The sequence below is a fragment of the Coregonus lavaretus genome (assembly GCF_964263955.1).
Source record: "Coregonus lavaretus genome assembly, chromosome: 11".
Taxonomy (NCBI): Eukaryota; Metazoa; Chordata; class Actinopteri; order Salmoniformes; family Salmonidae; genus Coregonus; species Coregonus lavaretus.
In genome coordinates, this window is record NC_139998.1 from 19,058,654 (window position 1) to 19,076,371 (window position 17,718).

The window sequence follows — 17,718 nt, forward strand, 5'->3', positions numbered from 1 at the left end:
AAGTTTCGGATATTTTTTTATAACCCAACCCTGATCTGTACTTCTCCACAACTTTGTCCCTGACCTGTTTGGAGCGCTCCTTGGTCTTCATGGTGCCACTTGCTTGGTGGTGCCCATTGCTTAGTGGTGTTGCAGACTCTGGGGCCTTTCAGAACAGGTGTATATGTACTGAGATCATGAGACAGATCATGTGACACTTAGATTGCACACAGGTGGACTTTATTTAACTAATTATATGACTTCTGAAAGTAATTGGTTGCACCAGATCTTATTTAGGGGCTTCATAGCAAAGGGGGTGAATACAAATGCACGCACCACTTTTATTTTTTTTATTTCTATTTTTTTTCCTGAAACAAGTTATTTTTTTCATTTCACTTCACCAATTTGGACTATTTTGTGTATGTCCATTACATGAAATCCAAATAAAAATCCATTTAAATTACAGGTTGTAATGCAACAAAATAGGAAAAATGCCAAGGGGGATGAATACTTTTGCAAGGCACTGTATCAAGACATTCTTCTTCTTTTAATTATTTGTTGTCTGTATTTTATATTTAATTCCTTCTGGTGAAAGCACACTGGTGAAAACACTTGATCAGTCTGTTTGTTGGAGATGTACTTTTTTGAAGGGTGGTGAATATGTGTTTATCAGTCATTTTCATGCCACTGTAGTCGAGGCGGGATGGTTTGTGTAGTGTTCAATCAATCAAATGTATTTATAAAGCCCTTTTTACATCAGCAGATGTCACAAAGTGCTTATACAGAAACCCAGCCTATAACCCTAAACAGCAAGCAATGCAGATGTAGAAGCACGGTGGCTAGGAAAAACTCCCTAGAAAGGCAGGACCCTAGGAAGAAACCTAGAGAGGAACCAGGCTCTGAGGGGTGGCCAGTCCTCTTCTTGCTGTGCCGGATGGAGATTATATGAGTACATGGCCATTAAGGCCAGATCGTTCTTCAAGATGTTCAAATGTTCATAGTGTTGTTGTCATATACATAGATTCCTATTTAGATAGACATACCTGGTCTACATGAATATAGAGGAGCGTTTTAGGTCCCCAGGGATTACACAGTCATTCACACTTCAACAGCAGTGAGGGAACTTCCCATTTTCATCTCACTTCTGAAATGGCCCTTTTTGTTTTGGTTTATTGCTTGAGGGAGGTGTTCATGAGACATAATATTGAGGATTCTTGTGAAATGTTCTTATTTAACACTGCTCTGTAATAAGACAGATAAAATAACAGTCTTTGCTTTATTTTGCACTTAAAATACAGGTGTACATAGTCTCTTGATACTAATGAGTAATTGCAGACATCGCAGTTCATTTTATGTTCATGAGATGTTCAAAATAACTTTTTTATCATCCAGAATTTTGTATGCTATAACATGTATGCTATTAAGAGTGCTTCATCACAACTTTATATGCCCCAATTTATCGTCTATTTTCAATGTATTATTGGAGCAACCGATAAGTGTTTTCTAGTACTTTGAAGCATGTTGTAATGCTTAGTTTTGTGATGTATTTATGCTATACAGTAGAGATATTATGTAGTGAACTGATGGTTGTAGTTCCGTCTTTCCCAGATGTTGTAAAATAAATCCACGTGTAATTTCCCAAAGTAGCTCCTAATTTAGGTTAGATTGTTCATCTAATATGGTCCACTAGAAAATAACCTGCTGTTGACTGAATAAGTAAAGGAGTAAACTGGGTAACACTTTATTTGGATGCCGGTAGATGCCAGACTAGAGATGTCTTTGAGGTCAGTAAGAAGTCCATGTTATTTTGTGGGGATTGATTGACAGGTCTGCTTTTCACCTACAGGCTGGAGGAGAACTATGAGATTGCAGAAGGGGTTTGTATCCCCCGCAGTGCTCTCTACATGCACTACCTGGACTTCTGTGAGAAGCACGACACACAGCCTGTCAACGCCGCCAGCTTTGGGAAGGTAGGACACAGCACTCTGCCCCGTCACTGACCAGTTTAACAGGAAACTTAGGAGGGACTGCTTGGTTGAGCCCAAACTAATTTTGTGAACATAATACTTCACAGAAAGTGCAGTAGGCTATACCTGCGTAGGAAGGTTACCATCTATTAGAACTATCTTCTTCATAGACATTAGTAAAACATGAAGGGGGGAAATAAGCAGCATTGAACAAGTATGCTTACTGATTGTGTATGTAAATCAGGCTCATGGCTTGTTACGGTATATTTGGAAAGTAAAATCCACATGTAGTTATTGAGAGCCAACGGAACAGTCCACTGATGGTTCCTCTGAAAACCGCTGGACTGGTTACACAGCTAGAGAAAACAAGCCCCTCTACCCACCTACTCCCAGCCACCCCGAACACCCGGACCCTGACCCCCAGCCCCATCCTCATCCCACCCCTGGTCCCCCACCCCCCCAGCTCCTGTCGGAGGATATTGAAAAAAAGAAGGGGCCTGGATTAATGTGTAATTAAAGGAAATTTGGAAGGGTGAGATGTTGCGGAATGTTAGATCAGTGGCTGGAGCAGTGTGGGGTGTCCTTTAGGAAGGCTTCATTGATTCGGGACAAAAAAACAAGCGAGGGCCCAGGCTGCCTCCCTGTCTGCTCATTTATCAAGCGGGGCCTGACAGAAACTTCACAGCTTGGCCTCTTTTTTCATCCCGCACAATGGAAAGCTCCACTGTTTGCTAAAGTTTCTGCACCGGGAGCTGAACCAAGGAGCCAATATCATGGACAAAAAGAAAGAGGGAGAGGGGGAGAAGGAGCGAGGGGGAGAGATTTTGGAGAGGTTTTTAATATATAAAAAATAATACCTCTGAACATGTAAAAATGTATGGTTCCCAAAGCCTTTTTTTTTCCAGTACAGACCTCCCTGAGGTTAAGGCTCTGGGAACTTCACAGCTCTTCACGTCTAGAACAGACCTCATTGAACAGATACTGGCCCAAAACATTTGAGATACTTTCACTTGATTCATTGATATGTTCAATATGGATTTTCCTGTCATTCTTTATGAGCTGTACATGAATATTAATAATTCTGGATGGGCTAGTTACTTCAGCCGCTAGCTGAGGAAATTGTGGACTTTTTTCTTGGGTTGTCCTTTTAGTGTATCACTTCCTTTACATCTACAGTATGATATCACTGTCAAGAGTGATACTTCATTTTTAACAGGTCCTTTACATGGGGGATATACACCTCAAAAAGCATGAAAAATCTGACAGAGGAAAAATAATTGATACACTTCTAATTCTCTGATTCTAACAGATTATTAGACAACAGTTTCCACAACTGACCACAAGAAGACTGGGGACCAGGGGCCAGTCAAAGTAAGTCAATGTTGTTTTCTACTTTTCTGATCAAAATACCTCAATGCATAAGCTGTCATGTCTTTCTTTGTGCACATTGGTTTTGATCATTTTTTCATTAATTCAAGAGAAGTATAATTGTATTGTATGATGAAAGTTAAAACCTCAACCTTTCAATGTAAAAATACTCAGTATAGGAGAATGGTAATTGGATGGAGATAGTGGAAAGCGAGAGCCTGCTTTTAAGGATTCTTCAAGCCAGTACTCTTCACCATATGAGGATGCAACCCCTCAAAATCATATGATGACAGGCCACGCCCTCACACCCTGATTAAGGCTCTTTAGTGGAAATGTTGGTCATATAAATCCACAGCAAGAAAAGATGACTGCAACTTTCTTTACCATTTATACACCTCTTTAACTATCAACTATTCCCTAAAGGTACCACTACTATGGCATCGCTGTGAAGGAGAGCTCCCAGTACTACGACGTGATGTACTCCAAGAAGGGGGCGGCGTGGGTGAACGAGACGGGCAAGAAGGAGGTCACCAAGCAGACAGTGGCGTATTCACCACGCTCCAAACTGGGGACGCTCCTGCCAGACTTTCCAAATGTCAAAGACCTAAATCTGCCTGCCAGTCTGCCAGAAGAGAAGGTAAACAGGACTCTAAAACATCCCAGCCCCACAACCCCCTCCTCTCTCATCCAACCAACCTTTTGCCCCTCTCGCACCCTCTGGCTCTCTCCTTTTATCTGGCCCGGACCTTCACTGAGTCTGGGTTTAGAGAAGAAGGACCTTGAGGATTTATATGCTGCTGGCTCCTCACTAACTCTTAATCTTGTGGGGAGATAATAAGATCCAGTGCCGGACAAAGGACAAGCTCTAGCTGTCCTGCTTTTAAAAGAGGGGGCCATCATTTTCAATGGTTTGTGAGTTGCTGATCTCTAAAGCCGGTTTTATGTAACATAGTTTTGGTGTGGGACCTGTTGCAGGTATTTATTGGTGCTGATGCTTTTGGAAGGGATTTATTGTCTTGTTTTTCGTATCAATCCCTTTGTGTATTATAATCACTTGAAAACACTAGCTACCGTATATATACTGTACAGTTGAAGCCAGTTCACTGATTAGAATGTATCCCAACTGAAGCAGCATCCTGGTCATTCACTAAGAATGTCACTAAGAAACAGGATGTCCCTTTGATAAGTAGCAATGTGATACAGACTTGAACTCCGTTACTGCCATGCAGTTACAGTGCTTTCGGAAAGTATTCAGACCCCTTTACTTTTTCCACATTTTGTTACGTTACAGACTTATTCTAAAATGGATTAAATACATTTTTTCCCTCATCGATCTACACACAATACCCCATAATGACAAAGCGAAAACAGGTTTTTAGACATTTTTGCAAATTCATAAAAAATTAAGAACAGAAATACATTATTTACATAAGTATTCAGACCCTTTGCTATGAGACTCGAAATTGAGCTCAGGTGCATCCTGTTTCTATTAATCATCCTTGAGATGTTTCTACAACTTGATTGGAGTCCTCCTGTGGTAAAGTCAATTCATTGGACATTATTTGGAAAGGCACACACCTGTCTATATAAGGTCCCACAGTTGATAGTGCATGTCAGAAGAAAAACCAAGCCATGAGGTCGAAGGAATTGTCCGTAGAGCTCCGAGACAGGATTGTGTCAAGGCACAGATCTGGGGAAGGGTACAAAAAAATGTCTGCAGCATTGAAGGTCCCCAAGAACACAGTGGCCTCCATCATTCTTACATTGAAGAAGTTTGGAACCACCAAGACTCTTCCTAGAGCTGGCCCCCCGACCAAACTGAGCAATCGGGGGAGAAGGGCCTTGATCAGGGAGGTGACCAAAAACCTGATGGTCACTCTGACAGAGCTCCAGAGTTCCTCTGTGGAGATGGGAGAACCTGCCAGAAGGATAACCACCTCTGCAGCACGCCACCAATCAGGCCTTGATGGTAGAGTGGCCAGACGGAAGCAACTCCTCAGTAAAAAAGGCATATGACAGCCCGCTTGGAGTTTGCCAAAAGGCACATAAAGCACTCTCAGACCATGAGAAACAAGATTCTCAGGTCTGATGAAACCAAGATTGAACTCTTTGGCCTGAATGCCAAGCGTTAGACAGGGGTGAAGGTTCACCTTCCAACAGGACAACGACCCTAAGCACACAGCCAAGAGAACGCAGGAGTGGCTTCGGGACAAGTCTCTGAATGTCCTTGAGTGGCCCAGCCAGAGCCCGGACTTGAACCTCGATTGAACATCTCTTGAGAGACCTGAAAATAGCTGTGCAGTGACGCTCCCCATCTAACCTGACAGAGCTTGAGAGGATCTGCAGAAAAGAATGGGAGAAACTCCCCAAATACAGGTGTGCCAAGCTTGTAGCGTCATACTCAAGAAGACTCGAGACTGTAATCGCTGCCAAAAGTGCTTCACCAAAGTAAACGGTCTGAATACTTATGTAAATGTGATTTCAGTTTTTTATTTAAAATAATTTGCAAAAATGTCAAATTAACTGTTTTTGCTTTGTCATTATGGGGTATTGTGTGTAGATTGATGAGGGAAAAAAACAATTTAATCCATTTTAGAATAAGGCTGTTACTTAACAAAATGTGGAAAAAGTCAAGGGATTTGAATACTCAGTGTTCGTTACATTTTCCCACAGGTGTCAACGTTCATCATGATGTACAGAACTCACTGCCAGAGGATACTGGATACAGTAATACGCGCAAACTTTGACGAGGCAAGCCACTTATATATCTGTCGATCTTATGCCCCTTTATTTACCAGCCCCAGTAAATGTAACAGGACTTTGTGGTTATTTTTTTTGTGGACTTTTTTAACTCTCTTGTTGAAATTGGTAACAGAAAAGATTATGAGCTAAATGTTCTTGGACTTCCAAATTAAAACCTCCCATTTTCATGAGATACAGTTTAGTTTGAACCTAATCTCAGAACCCTTAACCAAATGTGTTATGTTACCAGTCTGTCACAAAAAACGACTTCTAACCTGAATTAATCTCATGAGAAATATTGTTTTAGTCTCTCTAGTCTCTTTAGTTGTATTGTATGTGACATTAAGACAATAACCCTCCTCTCTTGGGTGTCTCCAGGTCCAGAGCTTCCTGCTGCACTTTTGGCAGGGCATGCCCCCCCACATGCTCCCTGTCCTGGGCTCCTCCACTGTGGTCAACATCGTTGGCGTCTGTGACTCCATCCTCTACAAGGCAATCTCTGGGGTTCTCATGCCCACTGTCCTTCAAGCACTGCCTGATAGGTGAGTGCATGTGTTGTGTACTGTAGCTCCTATCCACTCCCCAGCGATCACTAATGCCACAATCCTGTGTTTCAGCCCAACATCTACAATTCATGGACACAGTTATGAATGCAAAGACTGACAGTCCATGAGAGCCACATAATTGTTTTAAACATACTTTGACGTGTGAATTGTTTGTTTAAAAAGACTGACATGGCAAACTTGCCATTTCGAGAGCTTCCCACTGGGCACACACTGGTTGAATCAACGTTGTTTCCACGTAATTTCAATAAAATTAAGTTGACCCAACGTGGAATAGAAGTTGAATTGACATCTGTGCCCAGTGGGCATAAGGTTCTATGATTCTGAGATATTTGGCTTTAAAGTTCCGAACCCTCATTGGTTTGAATGGTGTCAGCAATTTTTTTCTTATTTTTAACTTAACGACATTGGGGTATTTAGAGTATATATGGGTAGAGAACATTGAACAGAACAAGACTATGTCAATAACTCATTTTTAGCAAAAATACAGATAGAACCTTATAGTCCCAAGCTCTTGATTTGCCTCAGTTATTTGTGATGTAATTTAGGTGTACTCTACATGTGTTGATCCAGTTTGACCCAGGTGATCCGGAAGTTTGCCAAACAGCTGGATGAGTGGCTTAAAATAGCACTTCACGACCTGCCTGAAAACCTGAGGAATATCAAATTCGAATGTAGGTGTCTGCATTGAAAAATAAAATCGTTACAGATTTTAGAAAATAGGTTCCGATAGCTAAATGGTATTCTGTATAAACCATAACAGTTAATATTTCCTCTCCCTTTTATCCACAGTATCTAGAAGATTTTCTCAGGTTCTCAAGCGGCAGACATCTTTGAACCATCTATGTCAGGTAGCTACATCACTGTATCAATGTAATGAAGTCAATATGAAGATATGACTGATAAAGGTATATGCAGTGTGTATCACTATCTAATAATGTACTATCTGATAATGTGTGTGTTGATGTGTCTCCGGAAAGGCATCGCGGACGGTGATCCACAGTGCAGACATCACCTTTCAGATGATGGAGGACTGGAGGAACGTGGACCTGAACAGCATCACCAAGCAGACACTTTACACCATGGAGGACACACGGGAGGAGCACCGGCGGCTCATCATCCACTGTAAGGGCAAGACAAGCACACGCGTAGGGACGCAGACACAAATGCACACACATACACAATCCCTGTAGCAGCATTCATATTAAGTTACGTTTAGTCAAGAAGCCTAGAATCCCCATTCTAAACAATCCTATTGTGCTCCAATACACTTTACTTAAATTCCTTGCTCTCCTTCATAGCATTGTAGGAGAGAAATGCACTTCACTCCCACACTCTCACACACACAGCCGCCAATAACACACAGTAGATGTCAGCCATTGGACAATCATTCCCACGGCCAGGAAAGTCAAGCCTTAATGATGGAGGCTGAAAGGTTAAGCAAGTTGACTCTGCTCTGAAACACCCCGTGGAGCATCTCAAATTCATTTCAGCGTCAACCCCCTGAAATGGCCGTGATAGGGTCACAGGTCACAGATTGGCTGGTGTTGTTGCATAAAGAAGCTATTTCAATGTCCCACTCTCATTCTGTTCTGTTAGACAGAGAGAAATGATGCACTATAACAACAAGTAAGAAACATAGCCACATACAAGACATACTGTATAGGCTGCTGGTTTTGGTAGTTTGATTGATTTAACTAATGGTAATTTAGGTCCACACACTACAACTTTTCCACCTCTTCATTTGATCCAAATTGCTATCTGTCAAGACTCTCATCTGGGTAGACAAGTATGGGACATCCTCCACCAGTTACAAATGTATGTGCCCTGAATGATGACATAGGCTATGTGTTGACAAACTGTGGCTAAATGCAGGTCTCGTCTCCTTCCCCTCTCAGTGTACCAGGAGTTTGACCATCTGCTGGAGGAGCAGTCTCCTATAGAGGCCTACATAGAGTGGCTGGACTCCATGGTGGACCGCTGTGTTGTCAAGGTCAGTTAAAGAACTCATTACTTCATTTTACCACAAAAACATATTTTTTTTATGCCCTGTTAAGATCTAGGATGTATCATCAGAAAACTTCCAGAAATCCTCTTGAGGCATGTGCTTTCTACATCGCTACAGGTGTATACTGTTCGTAAGTGGAAACTATAGAAATAACCTCTTAAATTGTCCCCTAGAAATGTCCACACTGACGTATGTGTTACATTTACCAAGGCCATTCTGGACGACGATGTGTTATTTTATTGTTGAAGTATATTTATACAGCAAATCAGTAAGGATTATGGCCCTTTAAAAATAAACGATGCATTTGAATGACATCCGTTTCTCCATGACTTGCTGACGCAGAGCCACTCGCGCTGCCATCCTCCTAGTTAATGATGTCTTCATGGCTCCCATTTGCGCCATTATGCTCCAGATATGGGCTTGTAAAATGTTGTTGCCTTGGCAACGTCCTGGACTCCCCAGACAATGGTTCAATGGGAAGGCTTGTCCCCAGGGGCAAATTAAATAGTTGACTTGTTGACGTGTTTTTCATTCCTGAGGGTTAAGCCCCAATACGAACCCAGGGGTTAATTCTCTCCCTCCCCAACCCTTCCCCTTCTTTTCTCATGGAAATGTCCCCTTAAGGTGGCAGGGAAGAGGCCTGGGTGCCTGAAGAAGGTGGCCCAGCAGTTCCTGCTCATGTGGTCGTGCTTCGGGACACGAGTCATCCGGGATATGACCCTCCACAGTGCGCCTAGCTTCGGTGAGTGGTTGGATCTAACATTGGGCTGGGGCATGTATCAGCCGACACAGGAAATACGTTTGCTTTAGTGGGGTTATGTAACGTTATTGGAGCATATTGCTGGTGTCACTAGTGTCAGACAGAAGTTGACTAGAATAGACTTTGAAGAACACTAACAGATTACCCAGGGCATTGCCCCATAACTTGCTGAACTGAGATGTGAATATACTACTATGCACATAGGTCCAAAAGTAGTTTAAGCCCCTCACCCCATTTTTGGGAAATTATAATAAGAAAAGTTATGCACAGACTCGGCAGAGAATCCCCTTCGATTGTTCTCCCAATCCAAAACGGGGAAAGTGTGGTCGTAAAATGGCTGCCTTGCTGGCATGGCCCCCCTAGCCTTTACTTTACTATCTAGCGGTGCATGACCAAGGCACTGAAAGATATAGGGGCCATGCCAAAAATGGCTTCCCTCTCCTCTCCTCTCCTCTCCTCTCCTCTCCTCTCCTCTCCTCTCCTCTCCTCTCCTCTCCTCTCCTCTCCTCTCCTCTCCTCTCCTCTCCTCTCCTCTCCTCTCCTCTCCCCTTCAGGCCTGTCTGTGAATATCAAAGCCACAGCTGGTTGCAGTGTTTTGATAAAGCAGCTCTCTGTGCAAAAACAGCTAATTAACAATGGCTACCCCATCCTCCCTTCCCCAATCTGTTTGCCTATCTTTTCCATTTTATGACCAGGCAGGATTGCACTGCTCCGTTCCCTGAATAGCCACTGGTGTTTATTATGCGCACGATGGCTGGAGTGACCAGCACAATGTCACGATTGTGTCACACTCCTTTCCTTCCCCAGCGACAGTCTCAGTCATCTCCCATACCAGACCCAGGGGTCAGTCGTCATATTGGGGGCAGTGACTTTGTACCCGGAAACAAGAAACAGCCCCCCTGTCTCTTTTGATGACAATGACTGCCCAGTCGTTCTTCTCCTTCACACTGCCTGTTCAGTTGAGTGTGCTGCTATGATGCAGTCAATGGTGTACTGCAGTTTTGCGAAGCCTGCCCGAAAGGTCAGAGCAAAGGTGTGTTCAGCAGTAGTTATATCAGATGAACCATGACTATAATACAGTATATACATATAAAGTGGGTAAAACAGTGACCAGTGTTCAATGACTCTATGTACATAGGGCAAAGCAGCCTCTAAGGTGCAGGGTAGAGTACCGGGTGGTAGCCGGCTAGTAACAGTGACTAAAGTTCAGGGCAGTGTACTGGGCGGAGTAACTTGAATCTCACCTCTCTCTCTCTCTATCTGTCTGTGTGTAGGCTCATTCCACCTGATCCACCTGATGTTTGATGACTATGTGCTGTACCTGCTGGAGTCCCTGCACTGCCAGGAGAGGGCCAACGAGCTCATGAGGTCCATGAAGGCAGAGGGCAACACAGGTCAGACCACCACCCTGTCAACAACTACTACTGGAACTGCTTCCAATACTGCTACTACTGCTACTACAGCACTGCATTGCCACTGCAACTATTAGTATTACTACAATCACAACAACTACAATTACTAGTACTACTACTACTACTACTACTACTACTACTACTGATAATAATATTACTAATACTTCTGTATAGGACTTTGGAATTACCTATCATACTACCAATCAGTATTGCTGCTGCTGCTGCTACTAAAACAACAACAAAAATAACTAAATGTATTTTGACAATACTGAAATTGAATGCTGTATAAGGTACATTGACTCTTGAGTACATAAGAACCTCATGTCTCTCTAATAGTTTATTGACCTCTGACCCCTTCTTATAGCTGAGCAAGAAGAAGAGATGATGCTGACGGAGACCACGCCCACCTCCACGTCCCCAGGGCCCTTCTCGCCGGCCAAGTCTGTCACCTCAGTGGGGGTCCCAGCCGCCAGCTCCCCCACTGCTGCCCAGTCCCCAGAGTACACAGGGGCCACAACCACCACAGGTGAGAGAGACAGACAGCAACACTGGGGGCCTGGGGAGTGAATCTGTAAGTGGGGAGAGTTGCTTGGATATTGAGCTAATACTAGACTGGAGCTACAATACTATAGAAGCAATCCCACTTGTCTGTGGTCATGTTCTGTAGGTAATGTTACGATCATGTCCAACAAAGTACATAATGTAAGATACATTAATTAATACATAACAGTTGAATTAAATGATTTATTAGAATGGGCCTATCTGCCTGTGCTCATGCATTGGGTTGGTTTCTAAGGGTCACGGCAAGGTAGATTCCTCTGTGCCAATCCCTTTGTCTCTGTGTGTGTATGTGTTACCTGTGTGTGCCAGGAGCTGTTCAGTCATATACCTGGTCCCTTACGTACACAGTGACAACGTCAGGCGGCACCCCTTCTGAGGGCGGACAGCAGCAGCCTTGCATGCGCAGTGGTGCCCCAGTGCCCCCTCCCTCCTCTGCCCATCGACTGCCAGTCTACGCACACAGGGATGAACACGGGTGAGCTGTCATATAGGGATTATGAGCTGTCATAGAGGGGTTATGAGCTCTCATAGAGGGGTTATGTCATAGAGGGGTTATGAGCTCTCATAGAGGGGTTATGAGCTGTCATAGAGGGGTTATGAGCTCTCATAGAGGGGTTATGAGCTCTCATAGGGGGGTAGTGAGCTCTCAAAGGGGGGTTATAAGGTCTCATAGGGGGGTTATGAGCTGTCATAGAGGGGTTATAAGCTCTTATAGAGGGATTATGAGAGCTCTCAGAGGGGTTATGAGCTCTCATAGGGTGGTTATAAGGTCTTATAGGGGCGTTATGAGCTGTCATAGAGGGGTTATGAGCTCTCATAGAGGGGTTATTTGATTTCTTACAAAACAATTGATGGAAAACATTTGAAGTACTACATTGAATACATGATGTTGACCTGTTTTTGTGCGTGCTCTCCAGGTTCACTGGGAGCTATAACTACGGAAGCTACTCAAACCAGCACCCCCACTCCATCCAGAGCCAGTACCCCAGTCTGGCCCATGAACCGGGTATCCCTGCCCCCCTCCACTATCCCGCCTACCACCGCACCTCTGCACAGGTCAGTCCCAACAAATCAGGCCATAGCACCTACATTCACCTGAGAATCTGCTAACGGTTTATACAGGATGGAATCACAGTGGAGAAAATTCAGTAACTTTATACTACGCACATCTAGTCGAAAAGTGTTAGCTTACATTAGCTTTATATTAGTCTCTCAGCGCACACACAACATTTGGTTCTGGGTGCCGAGATTGGCTTTATATTTGCTCAACCCTTTTAGACCCTTTGTCATCCAACATATCAAATAAAATAAAATATTTGCCACATGCGCTGAATACAACAGGTGTAGACCTTACAGTCAAATGCTTACTTACAAGCCCTTAACCAACAATGCAGTTAAGAAAAAGAAGTGTAAAGTAAAAAAAATAGATAAGTTAAAAAAATTAATTACAAAAATAATCAATGAACAGCAGTAAAATAAGATAACAGTAGGGAGGCTTTATACAGGGGATACCGGTACAGAGTCAATGTGCGGAGGCACCGGTTAGTCGAGGTAATTTAGGTAATATGTACATGTGTATAGAGTTAAAGTGACTATGCATAGATAATAAACAGAGTAGCAGCAGCATGCAAATAGTCAGGGTAGCCATGATTCGCTGTTCAGGAGTCTTATGGCTTGGGGGTAGAAGCTGTTAAGAAGCCTTTTGGACCTAGACTTGGCGCTCCGGTACTGCTTTCCGTGCGATAGCAGAGAGAACACTCTATGACTAGTGTGGCTGGAGTCTTTGACAATTTTTAGGACCTTCCTCTGACACCGCCTGGTATAGAGGTCCTGGATGGCAGGAAGCTTGGCTCCAGTGATGTACTGGGCTGTACGCACTACCCTCTGTAGTGCCTTGTGGTCGGAGGCTGAGCAGTTGCCATACCAGGCGGTGATGCAACCAGTCAGGATGCTCTCGATGGTGCAGCTGTATAACTTTTTGAGGATCTGAGGACCCATGCCAAATCTTTTCAGTCTCCTGAGGGGGAATAGGCTTTGTCATGCCCTCTTCACGACTGTCTTGGTGTGTTTGGACCATGATAGTTTGTTGGTGATTTGGACACCAAGGAACTTGAAGCTCTCAACCTGTTCCACTACAGCCCCATCGATGAGAATGGGGGCGTGCTCAGTCCTCTTTTTTTTCCTGTAGTCCACAATCATCTCCTTTGTCTTGATCACGTTGAGGGAGAGGTTGTTATCCTGGCACCACACGGCCAGGTCTCTGACCTCCTCCCTATAGGCTGTCTCATCGTTGTCGGTGATCAGGCCTACCACTGTTGTGTCGTCGGCAAACTTAATGATGGTGTTGGAGTCGTGCCTGGCCATGCAGTCATGGGTGAACAGGGAGTACAGGAGGGGACTGAGCATGCACCCCTGAGGGGCCCCCGTGTTGAGGATCAGTGTGGCAGATTTGTTGTTACCTACCCTTACCACCTGGGGCTGGCCCATCAGGAAGTCCAGGATCCAGTTGCAGAGGGAGGTGTTTAGTCCCAGGGTCCTTAGCTTAGTGATGAGCTTTGAGGGCACTATGGTGTTGCACGCTGAGCTGTAGTCAATGAATAGCATTCTCACGTAGGTGTTCCTCTTGTCCAGCTGGGAAAGGGCAGTGTGGAGTGCAATAGAGATTGCATCATCTGTGGTTCTGTTGGGGCGGTATGTAAATTGGAGTGGGTCTAGGGTTTCTGGGATAATGGTGTTGATGTGAGCCATGACCAGCCTTTCAAAGCACTTCATGGCTACAGACGTGAATGCTACGGGTCGGTAGTCATTTAGGCAGTTTATCTTAGTGTTCTTGGGCACAGGGACTATGGTGATCTGCTTGAAACATGTTGGTATTACAGAATCAGTCAGGGACATGTTGAAAATGTCAGTGAAGACACTTGCCAGTTGGTCAGCACATGCTCGGAGTACACGTCCTGGTAATCCGTCTTGCCCTGCGGCTTTGTGAATGTTGACCCGCTTAAAAGTCTTACTCACATCGGCTACGGAGACCGTGTTCACATAGTCATCCGTAACAGCTGATGCTCTCATGCATGCTTCAGTGTTGCTTGCCTCGAAGGGAGCATAGAAGTGATTTAGCTCGTCTGGTAGGCTCGTGTCACTGTGCAGCTCGCGGCTGTGCTTCCCTTTGTAGTCTGTAATAGTTTTCAAGCCCTGCCACATCCAACGAGCGTCGGACCCGGTGTAGTATGATTCAATCTTAGTCCTGTATTGACTCTTTGCCTGTTTGATTGTTCGTCGGAGGGCATAACGGGATTTCTTATAAGCGTCTGGGTTAGAGTCCCGCTCCTTGAAAGCGGCAGCTCTACCCTTTAGCTCAGTGCGGATGTTGCCTGTAATCCATGGCTTCTGGTTGGGGTATGTATGTACGGTCACTGTGGGGACGACGTCATCGATGCACTTATTGATGAAGCCAGTGACTGATGTGGTCTACTCCTCAATGCTATCGGAAGAATCACGGAACATATTCCAGTCTGTGCTAGCAAAACAGTCCTGTAGCTTAGCATCTGTGTCATCTGACCACTTTTTTATTGACCAAGTCACTGGTGCTTCCTGCTTTAGTTTTTGCTTATAAGCAGGAATCAGGAGGTTAGAGTTATGGTCAGATTTGCTAAATGGAGGGCGAGGGAGAGCTTTGTATGCGTCTCTGTGTGTGGAGTAAAGGTGGTCTAGAGTTTTTTTTCCCCTCTGGTTGCACATTTAACATGCTGGTAGAAATTAGGTAGAACGGATTTAAGTTTCCCTGCATTAAAGTCCCCGGCCACTAGGATCGCTGCCTCTGGATGAGCGTTTTCCTGTTTGCTTATGGCCTTATACAGCTCATTGAGTGCAATCTTAGTGCCAGCATCGGTTTGTGGCGGTAAATAGACAGCTACGAAAAATATAGAAGAAAGCTTTCTTGGTAAATAGTGTGGTCTACAGCTTATCATGAGATACTCTACCTCAGGCGAGCAAAACCTTGAGACTTCCTTAGTATTAGATTTTATGCACCAGCTGTTGTTTACAAATATACACAGACCGCCACCCCTTGTCTTACCGGAGTCAGCCGTTCTATCCTGCCGATGTAGTGTATATCCCGCCAGCTGTATGTTATCGATGTCGTCGTTCAGCCACGACTCGGTGAAACATAAGATATTACAGTTTTTAATGTCCCGTTGGTAGGATATCCTTGATCTTAGGTCGTCCATTTTGTTTTCAAATGATTGTACGTTGGCTAATAGGATTGATGGAAGAGGCAGATTACTCTATCTCCGTCTGATCCTTACAAGGTACCCCGACCTATGTCCACGATATCTCTGTCTCTTTCTCATGCGAATGACGGGGATTTGGGCCTTGTCGGGTGTCTGTAGAATATCCTTCGCATCCAACTCGTTGAAGAAAAAATCTTCATCCAATACGTGGTGAGTAATCGCTGTCCTGATTTCCAGAAGCTCTTTTTGGTCACAAGAGACGGTGGCAGAAACATTATGTACAGAATAAATTACAAATAACGCGAAAAAACACACATAAAAACACAATTGGTTAGAGGGCCGTAAAACGGCAGCCATCTCCTCCGGCGCCATCTACTGTATCTTTCTGGCCTGTTTGATAATGCTGAAATATAGCCACAGCGTCAACAATTCCAACTTTTCACACAGTTCACCACACCTGCAAGACTTGGTGACAATAGTTGTTCTTGGCTTGGGTCTCCATTGTATTTCATTGACGTCAGAGCAGAGAGGGAAGAAAGCCAGTGCAACACTGTATCAAATCCATTACAAAGAGAACAATTAGACAGTCTGCTGGGTTATTTGACATAGAAAAGCTGGGAAATCACCTAATAACCTTAGTACATCATTACAGAGGCGCTAGACCCACTGAAATATGTGGCATTGAATCAGGCAGATTGAATCAGAAGGCATACTTCTTTAACGTGCCACTATAAAGACCTCCCTCTGATATCTATTCACATCCCTATATAATATAGATGTGATATTCCCGGTTGTGTTGTAGGCGAGGCGTAAATTCCATCCTAGCTTTTGTAAGGTTGAATTTTACACAAGGTGGTAAATCAGAGAGGAAAGTTAATGCGAACAGGAAGTGTAAATGAGAACGGGGCTTGTTAGTATGCAAAACACACTCTATAGCATGGCATGCTCGGGGGGGAATACAAGAGTGAGTGTGAAAGAAGAGAGAGTGAGGATTCCAACAAGAGCAAGAGCAGGCGAGAGGAGGAGGGTGCTGCAGCATTGTGGTGGTGGTGGTGTCAGTGGAGCTCATACACTGTAATGGCGTCCGTAAGCTTCCCAGCTGAAACAGTTCGGAAGAATTTGTGCATATATTATGACGACATTTAGTGACATTTCTTTGTTAGTTTTGGACTTCAGTGAGGGTTTCTTCGGCTGTTCGGGCACAAGTTTTTTTCTAGAGGCAAGCCGAAGTCGGTAGCCAAAGTCAGTAGCCGAAGTCTACGCCCCTTCGTCGGTGATTGGTGAACAGTAGGGATTCTTCAATAAAGTCTTTGTTGTCATTCAATGAGAGACAACTCATTTTCATGCAAATTTTTTCATTGAGAAATACTGCACCAAAAATCTTAGTTAGATGTAAAACTGCGCGACTAAGATCTCCTCTGCAGAAACGTCCAAATTAATGACAGATTTCTTGAGTTATCTTAGATTAATTCTGACTATTTTGAGGAACTGGCTACGGCATCTCAAAATGGACAAACTACTATTGCTCTATTTTTCTCGTTTTCCAAGCAAAGATCTTTAAAGGGAGTATGCAAGCACACTTGTTCGGTTCTGCTAGCCGACTTCAGCTAGGCGCCAGCCGAACTGAAGCATACTGACGCCTTTAGCCATAGCAGCGAGTGGCGTGAGTTGACTTTTCTGATGGTAATTTCCTGTCAAGGGTCCTCCAGCCTCCCCTGTCTTTGTAGTGGGAGGAGATCAGCTGGTCCTCAGCAGTCTGAATCCCCCTCTCCTCTCTTATCCAGGCGACTTAAGGAGTCCGCATGCTTCCCAGCCGAAACAGTTCGGAAGAGTTCATGCATATATTATGACAACATTTTGTGACGTTTTTGTTAGTTTTGGACTTAGGTAAGGTTTATTTCGGCTGTTCGGACACACAACATTTTTTCCTAGAGGCAAGCCGAAGTCGGTAACCGCAGTCTACGCCCCTTCGTCGGTGATTGGTCAACAATAGGGATTCTTCAATAAAGTATTTGTTGTCATTCAACAAGAGACAACATTTATGGGAGAGCATGATGGGAGAGCATAATATACAAGGAAATTCTCAAAGCTGCTAATGAGAACCTTGATGACCTTTTACCTAGCCGGTG

At 44.1% G+C, this 17,718-nt stretch overlaps 1 protein-coding gene across 2 annotated transcripts in view; it reads left to right on the plus strand.

The window, feature by feature from the left end:
* The window catches only part of LOC311136902 (transcription factor RFX4), a gene marked incomplete at both ends in the record, with an annotated part of 29,679 nt that overhangs the window by 4,862 nt on the left and 7,099 nt on the right, over window positions 1-17,718 (plus strand). For both annotated transcript variants that reach the window (XM_084171216.1, XM_084171217.1), the window contains 14 exons: window positions 1,826-1,949; window positions 3,256-3,317; window positions 3,738-3,951; window positions 5,988-6,065; window positions 6,435-6,598; window positions 7,193-7,293; window positions 7,412-7,470; window positions 7,600-7,744; window positions 8,518-8,612; window positions 9,252-9,369; window positions 10,662-10,781; window positions 11,164-11,325; window positions 11,670-11,835; window positions 12,278-12,416. In XM_084171216.1, coding sequence (XP_084027342.1) covers window positions 1,826-1,949; window positions 3,256-3,317; window positions 3,738-3,951; window positions 5,988-6,065; window positions 6,435-6,598; window positions 7,193-7,293; window positions 7,412-7,470; window positions 7,600-7,744; window positions 8,518-8,612; window positions 9,252-9,369; window positions 10,662-10,781; window positions 11,164-11,325; window positions 11,670-11,835; window positions 12,278-12,416 — 1,747 coding nt within the window. The remainder of the gene's footprint in view (window positions 1-1,825; window positions 1,950-3,255; window positions 3,318-3,737; window positions 3,952-5,987; window positions 6,066-6,434; window positions 6,599-7,192; window positions 7,294-7,411; window positions 7,471-7,599; window positions 7,745-8,517; window positions 8,613-9,251; window positions 9,370-10,661; window positions 10,782-11,163; window positions 11,326-11,669; window positions 11,836-12,277; window positions 12,417-17,718) is intronic.